Here is a 10963-nt window from a genome sequence, read left to right on the forward strand (position 1 = left end):
TGGGAGTTGACTGGTGTACTTTTGGAACCAAACATCTGTGCTTCTCCCAGCTCTTGTTTCATTAGAGAACCACAAAGACCCAGCTTAAAGATAGAAAAACATTTATTTTGAAAATTCAAATTGCAAAAAAAACGAAAGAAACTCTGGGGTCCTGACTGTGCTTTGAGTGAGAAACAAAACACCTCTGATGGACATGTGTTTAAAGCAGGTCTGCCAGGAACAACAGTACACACGTCTCCATCAAGGGGAAACTCTGGGACATTTGCGTAAACTCACAGGGTTGATGTGGTTTCTTCAATGTCATAAAAAATGCACCGTGGCATTCAGCCAATTACACCTGGCTTACAGAAGAAGAATCGATTTTTTTAACCCATCATATCCAGTCTACTTTGACTGCTTATCTAATCAAAAGTTGGGCTAAGGCACAGGCAAACCAGCATGACAATTCAGCCAATACTCATTGTACACGAACACAGCTCATTTGGTGTTACATTTGGTAGACCTTGATCGCATACACCAAAAAAAAAAAAAAAGCCAACTCGAGGTTTTTAATTTCAGATTAAGTAATGTCTACTAGTAAAAGGAAAAAGTAAGACTATCCAGATATGAAGGGTAATAGTTCTTCCAGACAACTAAATAAATCACAAAGAGTATTGGGTCCATCTCAAGCCCCCTTATGTGGTGTGATTTTGGTAACATAAAGCTTCTAATAGTTTACAATTGTTCTAACCTGAACCATAACATTCCCAGACTAATCATATTACCTCACCGTGGCCACATGGTGGCACTGAAGCCAAAAACACTGAAGCAGTTTATAAAATGTGTTCAATCTCAGGCACACCCTTGATTATGAACAAGGCGGAAAAAATGTGAATCATTTTATTCCACTTTCAATGTAGACTAAACAAGAGAAAATAAATATTTATTTTACAAAGAAGATGGTTAGTATCAGCCTTCAGGCTTTAGAAGAACTATAACATTTTTACTGCTAGCTTTGTATGGACAAAAAAACGAATTTGATCTATCGATTTATTTATCAAAAAATGCATCAAATTCCTACACGACCCTGAAGGATAATTTGAAACTTCCAAAGGAAAAAGGCATTAGAAAACATGACAACTTTATTAAAATAGTTGAATTGTTACTTCACAATACAAATAATCAAAACTGGCAAAAAGTTACTCATGTTTTATAGGGACTATTTTACAATACACCTATTTACAACATAAAACGCAGATGACAATGTATAATACATCACTAAGCACAGCAAAGGTTTTGTTAAATGAGGAAAACGATTGATGGCACAATGGGATTTACAAATGAGGTTTAGAAAAAATTACCACCCGATTTTAAGTGGAAAATGTCTGGTATACGTGTGGTTTAGACCAAGCCATCAGTCCAATGTACCTTCAAGAAAGACAAGCCACAAAAATGGGAAAGACAAGCCACAAAAATGTTACAAGAAGAATTCTACACATTGATAGCCATCATTTACTCAATCACCCAAATAGACAACGGTAGTACTAACCCTAACCCAAACCCTTTAACCTTAAATCCAACCTCATTTCGTTATTTTGATTATCAGATGAAAAGACAAAAAAGGGTGGAAAAACTGCTTTGACCTAAACAATTAAAAGCAAATCCATATTTCCCCTCACACAAAAATTACAAATATACTATGTAATGTAAAGTAATTTACAAAGTAAGGTAAATTATGATTTCCTCCTGAATGAGCCAACTCAATCATGACTACACAACAACAAATACTTGATGTTTAAAAAAGGCCAAGTAAACTTACCTTCAAGGAAAGCAAACTCATCAATGGCCTCTATCGCATTGTCTGTAGGATGGAAAGAAAGGAGAAGGATTAAAACAGACCAGAGCCGAGGACCCACAGTGCTTTTTGCGTAGGAAGGAAGGTACGGACTGAAATGACCCGTAAGTATTCAAGAATCTTGCTTCCTTTTGCATCTCCTTCAGCATAGGGTACACTGGACCGTCCTTTATGAAAGGAAGGGAGATAATGCCTTCCCAGAATGGCTTGTGGCAGGAACATTAAAACGACGCACCAGTCGCTAATTCAAACGATCAACGTGACCGACAACTTTTTTCATACAATCATACTCCGTCCTGAATATGAGTGGAGGACTAAACATTATCAACATGACATCTATTTGGTTTCCCTCTGTGGCTGGTAGCCTACATTCAACCTTCCTTTTTTAAATTCCAACCGTAGTTATAATAAAGGGTCATTCTTCACCATGTTGTCCACATTTATAAAGCCTGCTTGAAAGCGCCCTGTTAGAACGCACGGGGTAAATGTGCTTTTAGGTCGCCCATCTTCAGGACGTTGTAGTTTCATCACGGCAGACCCACGTCCATAACATCTGCCATTGCATTAGTGACATAGCCTACATTTACATTTAGTAGACGCCGACTTACAACCATTCATACAGATTCACACACCGACGGCGCAGTAAGGCAACAGCCAGCTCGTCCGTAGCATGCGAGGGTTAGGTGTCTTGCTCAAAGACACCTTCACATCAGCTAAGAAGAGTGGGGGATCGAACTAGCAACCTTATAGTTGTAAACCCTCTCTCTGCCTCCCGTGCCAGGCCGACCCCTTAGCCTAGTGTAAGTGCAGTCGGATTCTCTTTTCCCAAGTCCGTATGAAATCTCCTTCACACCTTTCCTTGAACTCATCACCTCATTTGCCATCAAAGTCAAGGGAAGGACATTAGGGAAGAAATTATTTTGACTATCCGACCGCAACCCAGGTCAATATAGAAGGCTTTCCCATGGGGAATGCCCCATCATTTTACAAAGGACAACACCTGGACTAATTGTTTTAGACATATGTTAGAGGGGGTGCCACCTACAGTGGGATTGGTTCATCTTCTTAGAACACTTACCCAAATCTTTCCTCTGCAAAGTTTTCCTTTTTCCTTGTTGGGCATAGACGAGGGAATCCTTGGCAATCATCTCAACAAACAATTCCTGTGGGTCAAGACCAGAAGCGAACACGGTCAGCTGGCTTACTGAATACCCCGGTCACTTGTACACTTATCATCTTAAAAGTTGTGCAGACATGCGTTGTGGCAAATGACAGCACAGCGGTCGGTGATATAACTGGCCCACATATGCATAACGTTACTTACCAATAAGCAGTTAATCGAAGCTAAATTTAAAGCCAAAGTCATAAACATGCCGCATTCTTACTATTCATATGGGTTATTATTGGTAACCTACCGTGGCCTTCGCGATTATGAATACAGACTCTTGACTTGCGAGTGACACATCGGGGTCTGCCTTCATCAGCGCCTTGATGCGAGCCAGGGGGAGTTTGGAGACACGGCTGTGCGTAACACTTGCTACGGGCCCCGTTTGTTGGCTTTCCTCATCTGCCTCGTTCCCTCGGGGTTCTTCTTCACTGACGCTCCGGCCTTGGTCGGATTCTGTTGGCGTGACGGGTGTTGCCACCGTTGTGGCCATCATCTGGATCTTCAACAAACAACTGTTTACAAAATATTAGACTTCTTACATATCACAATACGACGTGCTAGCATGTGCTATTATGGCCACCTAGATGTGTGCTTTTCATTCGTTGACCGAGGGCGTAAGATACCCGCCTCCTCAACTCCCGCCAACTATTCCTCGCTTGCAATTGGTGGAATTACCAAGCAAAGGTTTCCGATTGGCTATAGTTCAATGCCAATCACATAATTCTAATTCTGCCACCGAGTTCGGTTCAAGACAGATACGTTGCTAAACGTTGAGGAAATACAACAATTTGTAGCCAATGTTAATTAAGGTCGTTTATTTATTTTAGCAGTCTAACTTACGTCATTATTTGTATTCGCATTTTTTATATATCAAGAATAAACATGTCTCCAATAATGCCTATAGCATAATACTTAATAGCCTACTTATGGATATTTTGACTTTTATCTAAATGTCTTTCCACCTCTATTAGGCTATATCTAGCTGATCCGAAGATTAGACAAAGATTGCTTTTGGTCATTCTTTGTTTTGCGCTTTTACTGTATCTCTGTCGGAACTCAGTTGACCTCATAGATATTAATACATTGTGGTAATAGGATTGCCAGGGGTGCGTTGAGGAGAGCATAGTCTTCATTCAATCCCTCTTTCCTAGTCAGCACGAGCCTGTGTGAGAGACAAATCGTTTCAGTGCCCTGGTAAGTTTTTCCAATTTCCATTATTTAGCATTATCTGTATTTTTCAATTTGCAAAAAAAACATACGTTTCTATGTTTGCTGTGTATTTCTGTATTTTTGTGTATTTATTTATTTAACCTAATTTACTGTCTGGATTCACGTCGTACATTAGGCCTTTTTGTTTTATTGATAATGAATAGGCTAAGCCTATTTGTTTAATTGATTATGAATAGGCTAGGCCTATATCAATGGCTCTTGATTGTGCAAATTATTTACTATTTTTACCGAGCATATCTGCTTAACCTATCGAATGAATCACATTAATTTTATTGTTTAATTAAAATTTCCTTACATTTACCATTTGTTGATACCTTTTGTTTGTACGGTTTTATTTTTTGCTTGAGTGCATTACGGTTAACCCCATTGTTAATTGAATGTAGGCCTATGTAAAGCTCTCTATTATGTTGCACTGCTAACAAACCATTATAATCAACTGCTATGACGGTTATATAACTTTTAGTCCTCTTAGTATGTTATAAATAGCTTCTGCAGTGCAGAGTTAACCAACTTAAGCTGACTAAAAGCGTAACTTTAATCCTGACCAGTAGTGGGCGTGGGAAAGCTTTTTTATGTCAGTGGTTGAAGGGATGTAGTGTCCACATGTTCTCAAAGTTTACTCTAATTAAAATTCGATAGTCGATTGTATTCGACCTTCACTAGTCAATACGTTGCTATTTTTTTAAGGTGGTATCTAGTTGATAGGCAAACACAAGAAGTCCAAATGACAAAATGGATACATGATCTTTTAACACGGGATTCTCTTGAGAAGACATCCAACAAGGGATTCTCTTTGCTGAGTAGAATGGATTTCCTAAGAATTAGGCATGCTATGTTTTTGTAGTGTATATATTTAACTATGTAGGATGCAAAGTAGGCATACTAGGCATACTAGTTTATTTTTTCGCACGTTTCCAATGTTCAATACCTTATCATTGTCAGTAAAAACATTCACCTAAAACAACAAGAGGTCTAAAACGCACTGCTTATGATTATGTTAAAAGCAGGCGTACCTTTTTACACAGGAGGACAGGTGAAGTGCATGGGATTAACAGAGGGGAATACCAGCGTCCCATTGATAAACCCTGATACTCTGTGCTCTAGACTGGAATCTCTGGAATAGTTTATCATAAATTATTTTGATTTTAAAAATGGAAGAAAATAAGAAATGTAAGCGATTCAACAGTATGGTTAAAACGTATTTGTAGTACTTTAACCCTCCTATTATGTTCAAATAAACACACAACTTTGATGTTTGGGGTCAATTAGACCCCAGCAATGTAAATAGGCAGAAAATGATTGTAACTGAAAGTCTTAACCAAGTATCTCTCTCAGCTACTTAAGGCCATATACTGACCTACTTTATAGCCCAGTGTATAATGCATGACTGCCCCAAACCTCCCCTTATACATCAAGTATTGATTGTTTGTGACTATTGTGAAATATGCAATCACTGTACTATCTCATGCATTCACCTAAAATGAAAAACAAATGATGTTTTGGAGTTTGCAGGGCTTTATGTTGATATTCAAATAAATGTTATGTTGATATTCAAAATATATATATACATAGTAAAATATAATATAGTTCAAATGCAGATTGTTTTGTATATGACTGCGGCTAGCATATGTGGTGGGGCCTGGAACCATTACGATGACATTAGCTGCAGTCGGTCTACACTGTCTTGTAACTGGGGATCAGCAGCTTTCCATTTTTGGATGTCATGTCAGTTCTTGGTGGTTGAGATATGACAAGGGGGTATAACTGTGTCTGAGAAACCACAGGAGGGTCAAAATGTCCTATCTCACTGGCTTCATTCAAATCAGGAGGATACCCTGAAAGATCTGTTACAGAACAGGGGCAACTAATATTTTCCTGTCTGGTGGTCATTTTCAAAATCTTTAGTTGAGGCACAAATGCAACAAGAAATGTTGCCTGAATTGCCTGAAGTTGCCTGAAGTTCTCGCGGGAACTTGGTTTGCCCCATCACACATACTGCATGAATTATCAGAGTTGTTATGAGAACTGTCAGTGAGTTCTTGTGGGTAATATGTCCTGCCTCTCCCATTGCTTCTTGAATGATCTTGTGGGACCTGTTTTCTCCTCACACACACACACACATACGCGTGGGCACGCACGCACGCACGCACGCACGCACGCACGCACGCACGCACACACACACGCACACACACACACACACACACACAAACACACACACACACACACACACACACACACACACACACACACACACACTGACGGGCATGCACGGACACGCACAAACATGGATGGACACAAACACAGACACACCCAAACAGAAATGATCCTGTAGGTGTCCTCAGTATCATCCAAAAAAAAGATAGAAATTCGTTTTTTTTTTGTTAATTTCATGTTTTCTATGTTTTCCCCATAGGGTTAGGAAAAGTCATATCTGAAAAAAGAATGTTAAACATGTTTTTAGAGACATTGAATCGGGTCAAATTGACCCCTAACAATATAGGAGGTTTTAAATTTGTGTTGATTTTTTTGCAATTAAAGCAAGATGGCCTCCAGGCAGACCAAGCACATTATCCGAAGATAATGGTGCCCTGCCCTGCGATGGCAGCCAAAGCCTTTTCAGCACCAACCTCCCCAGGGCTGACCGAGGCAGAGAGGAGGATGAAGTCTCCATTCGAGAGGATGGTCTATGACATGACCCACAACGAGCGCATGGGCAACGACCTGTTGCTGGAACGGAGGGTGGGTTTCTACGAGCTGCGAGGAGAGATAGGACAGGGAAACTTCTCCCACGTCAGACTGGGCATCCATGCCTTGACCCAAGGTGAGGGAAAAGGACAGTTTATAAAGATTTAGGTTACATTGTTGCAGAAATTCTTCCTTTCATCCGTCCATCCCGTCCTTCCGCGTATTAATCAATCAGTCCATCCATCCAGTCAAGTCAATCCATCCATACCCAGAAGATCTGTTTAGTGGTCCACTCTCAATCCCGTGACTCTCTACCACTCCACTCCTCTCCTAAGAGCGGGTGGCCATCAAAGTCTTGGACAAGACCCGTCTGGCCAAGAAGAGCCAGTCCATGTTCACCTCTGAGATCAGCTGCATGGAGTCCCTATGCCACCCCAACATCGTGCGTCTCTACGAGGTGATGGAGACCAGCCGGAAGCTGTACCTGGTGATGGAGTACGGCAGCGGTGGAGACCTGTACACCCGACTCACCACCAGGGGCAAGCTGGCCGACGCGGACTCCAAGAAGATCTTCGCTCAGGTCATATCTGCGGTGAAGTACATGGTGAGTCTCATTTCAAAGTCACTGGGGAGCAGAGCAGATACGTTATGTATTTTATGAAGTAGATGGAAATGTGAAGTGCTTTCCAGAGTAGTTTTCGTAGAAATCATGTGTACTTTTAGGGCAATGTTCTGTTGTTATAGTCAATTAAATATAGATTTTTTAAAATTGGCACATTGTTACTATTACGTTTTCATATTTATGTCAACGTTCCAATTATGTTCTCCTTTCAGCACGACAAAAACATTGTCCACCGAGACCTCAAGGCAGACAACATCTACTACACCACCAGCTACTGCATCAAAGTGGGCGACTTTGGCTTCAGCGTGCAGAGCGACCCCGACCAGGTCCTCACCACCTTCTGCGGCTCGCCCCCTTACGCCGCCCCTGAGCTGTTCCAGGACCGCGGCTACGAAGGCCGCTACTCGGACACCTGGGCCCTGGGCATCCTGCTCTTCTTCATGGCGACGGCCACCATGCCCTTCCTGGGGGCCAGCATGAGCAAGCTGAAGCGCAGCATCCTGGCGGGCTCCTACACCATCCCCCCCTACGTCCCTGAACCCTGTCAGCAGATCATCAAGGGCCTGCTGCGGCCCGTCGCCACCGACCGCACCTCGCTCCCCGCGGTGATGGCCAGCCACTGGCTGGGTGGCATCGAGAGCCCGCGGGAGTACGCCAACCTTCCCCTCGCGCCCGCCCACTTCGCCCAGGGCTCGCCGGACCTGGGCGTGGAGGAGCAGGAGGTGAAGGGCCTCATGTCGGACCTGGGCATCTTGGCCGTGCACCTCCGGAACAACCCGTGCGCGGACGCTCGCAGCCCGCTGACGGGAACCTACCGGATCCTGCTGCACCATGTGCAGAAACGCCGGTCGCTGGAGGCCTTGAACTACGTCACGGCGCAACGTCCCGGGGAGTACGGTGCTCAGAAGCCCACTCCTGTTTGTGCCGTACTGTGAGCTGCCCCCTTTTGGCCATAGGAGGGACTTGGCAGGGCATTCCGACCGCACCGTATGCAAACTGAATTTACAGGCACGTGAGCTTGCGTCCAATCGGAAGCTTCAGGTGCGGTTTGAAATGATGATGGGATCTAAGCGTGAATGGATTTCTACCTCAGTCTACTGTCAGTTTCCAGTAAAAAAAAACTTGTTTGGGTATTTGCATGAATATGATGATAGGAGTTTGACTCTCATGGGAAATACATTTTTGGAGTTTTAATTCATCACATTCAACCAATGAACGTTCTTTAACTGAAGCATTCGTATATTTCAAAAATAAAAATTGAAATCCACTGCAGGTAAAGAACTAGCCACAGTATGTAGTTGCATTTGTATTTATTTTTGGCTGTATCAGAAGGTAGAAATTAGTTAGCGAGAACATTGTAGAATCAGGAGAAGCAACAGTCAATGAAGCAGACTTCAAGTCTTCAACACAAAATCCAGCAATGCCTTTATTGAAATAGGTCCTCATAACCTGTTTGCAATAACTGTGTGCATTATGTGTCTTGTAAAAAAAATTGAAATTGTAGCTAATATTTAAGCTTATCATTTGCACAAATAAGCTTTATTGTATATTTCATCCTCTTAAATATTGTGTACTAAAGAAAAATAGCAAAGCCTGTGATTTTTTTTAATTTTACTTTAGGGGAATCATAAAACATTAACATTTTCTAATTAGTTATTGGATTGGTATTAGCTAATGTTTGTTGTAAATATATTTTTATAATAAAAATGTCTGAATTGCAATTGTGTGTGTGTGTGTGTGTGTGTGTGTGTGTGTGTGTGTGTGTGTGTGTGTGTGTGTGTGTGTGTGTGTGTGTGTGTGTGTGTGTGTGTGTGTGTGTGTGTGTGTGTGTGTGTGTGTGCGTGTGTGTCTGTAACCTACCCCACTACCCAACCAATTTACTAAACCTAACCCTTTTACGAACCGTGCCGCACCTTTGCATACCGAACCGACCCGCGCCCGCAGGTGGAAATGCGCCATAATCCTAGTTCTAAAATTGACCCTGAGATCAAGCCACCAGGGGGCATAAGATCACACTGTGTTAGCAAGGACCCTTAGTGGCAGAATTTAAGCAGTTGTAAGCCATATATATTGTTATATTAAGTTTGAAAAAGCTCTGTATTCCAACAGATAATAGTATTTGGTCAGTAACATGGGACTTTTAGTCCCTCCACTCTGTAGTATACCGAAAACTGATGTTTTCTACAAATAACGTGTCTGACTGTGGCAACTTCTAATTAAAAACTTTTCATGTGAATTAGTTGGATTTGTGCTTTTGCCATTCTGATGTTATACCTGTGTATAGAGGCTCATAACAAAATAAATAATCGACAGGCTGTGGAGAGAGGTCAATAAAAGTCCTGGCCTTATTTGAACCACTTTTCATTATGACTTCATTAAGCCTCCTCTTGCCAAATCGTCTTGCGGTCATTGTGTTTTCTTGAGCAACATTCCAAAAGTTTCTCGCTAGCTTTATGCAAACCACAGGATTAATGTTTCCGAATTTATCTAAACACAGAGCCCTTATGTAACAGCTTCCCCTTACTTTTTGTTTTGGTATAATTGTAAACAGGGTTTGCAATTATACCGAGGAATACTGAGGAAGGCTCAAATTCCCCAAAATCACCTCCCTTCTCTTTCCCCAGCCATTTAAGGTCTTTGTTTGGTCCATTTATTAATTTATTTGTATGGGGGGGTTCAAAAGTTGTAACTGCTCTTTCACTCTGTAACACCAAAGGAAATGTGACCCTGAACACAAACAAATGTAATCTGGAAAATGTTAGACCTAAGGTGTGTTGAAGACCCAGGATGATCACTTGAACGGTCCACAAATCCTTCAACCATTAGCTGTGCAACGTGCAACAAGCCATCACATGTGCAACCCATGGGTTACACATGTGATGGCTCTGTAATTGTGTGCAACCCATGCACCCAATTACAGAGCTAAGTGCAACGCATTTTGCCTGGTTGACAATATGTGAAAAGTAATAATGAGAAAGAATAAATCACATACCTTTGTTCATATTCCCTCAATAAGGCCTTTATAATTGGATTGCTTTTATGCACAATAAAGATAAACATTTTTAGGAGCGCTTTGAGCTCTCAAACTAACCAGGCGCAGAAGATGAAACGATAAACGGCTAGAGAAACAAGTGGAGCGTCTTAATTTGAGAACCTTCCAAACTGACTTAATGCAGAATCCTTTCATCAAAAAACAAAAGTAAATTCCCGTAAGTCAGTCGTTATCACAACTACTGATCCATTCATTCATTTCGAAGTGATGTGGAAATGTTAGGTGCCAAAGGCAAGTCTATAGTTGTCAATTGTCAGTTGTAAGTTAATGGTTCCCACCAGGTCGGAGAAGAGAAGATAAACAGTTATCCGCTTCTTGGGATAAATCCAAGACTGCAGGGTGTGATTGCGAAACATAGCGTTAAATGGTCAA

General features: G+C 41.6%; 2 protein-coding genes across 2 annotated transcripts; one reads left to right on the top strand and one right to left on the bottom strand.

The window, feature by feature from the left end:
- Nucleotides 1–865: 865 nt before the first annotated feature.
- pole4 (polymerase (DNA-directed), epsilon 4, accessory subunit) lies at nucleotides 866–3603 on the bottom strand. The gene is made up of 4 exons (XM_030371756.1): nucleotides 3250–3603; nucleotides 2913–2997; nucleotides 1799–1840; nucleotides 866–1407 (listed from the first exon to the last, which is right to left on the bottom strand). The coding sequence occupies exons 1-4, from the start codon at nucleotides 3493–3495 to the stop codon at nucleotides 1394–1396; spliced, it is 387 nt and encodes a 128-aa protein (XP_030227616.1). The 5' UTR covers nucleotides 3496–3603; the 3' UTR covers nucleotides 866–1393.
- A 500-nt stretch (nucleotides 3604–4103) lies between these two features.
- On the top strand, nucleotides 4104–9261 carry LOC115555088 (serine/threonine-protein kinase NIM1). The gene is made up of 4 exons (XM_030371757.1): nucleotides 4104–4196; nucleotides 6771–7053; nucleotides 7253–7521; nucleotides 7752–9261. Exons 2-4 carry the CDS (start codon nucleotides 6813–6815, stop codon nucleotides 8472–8474), a joined length of 1233 nt encoding a protein of 410 aa, XP_030227617.1. The 5' UTR covers nucleotides 4104–4196; nucleotides 6771–6812; the 3' UTR covers nucleotides 8475–9261.
- Nucleotides 9262–10963: the final 1702 nt, after the last annotated feature.

This window comes from Gadus morhua, chromosome 12, assembly GCF_902167405.1.
Source record: "Gadus morhua chromosome 12, gadMor3.0, whole genome shotgun sequence".
Taxonomy (NCBI): Eukaryota; Metazoa; Chordata; class Actinopteri; order Gadiformes; family Gadidae; genus Gadus; species Gadus morhua.

Bases quoted from the DNA above. Each gene is read 5' to 3' on its own strand.
- pole4 (XM_030371756.1), bottom strand. From the start codon at position 3,495: ATGATGGCCACAACGGTGGCAACACCCGTCACGCCAACAGAATCCGAC. The intron at 2,998-3,249 runs GTAGGTTACCAA...CTTGACCCACAG, and splicing joins TCATAATCGCGAAGGCCACG to GAATTGTTTGTTGAGATGAT. The intron at 1,841-2,912 runs GTAAGTGTTCTA...TCCATCCTACAG, and splicing joins TTTGCAGAGGAAAGATTTGG to ACAATGCGATAGAGGCCATT.
- LOC115555088 (XM_030371757.1), top strand. From the start codon at position 6,813: ATGGTGCCCTGCCCTGCGATGGCAGCCAAAGCCTTTTCAGCACCAACC. The intron at 7,054-7,252 runs GTGAGGGAAAAG...TCCTCTCCTAAG, and splicing joins CATCCATGCCTTGACCCAAG to AGCGGGTGGCCATCAAAGTC. The intron at 7,522-7,751 runs GTGAGTCTCATT...TTCTCCTTTCAG, and splicing joins TATCTGCGGTGAAGTACATG to CACGACAAAAACATTGTCCA.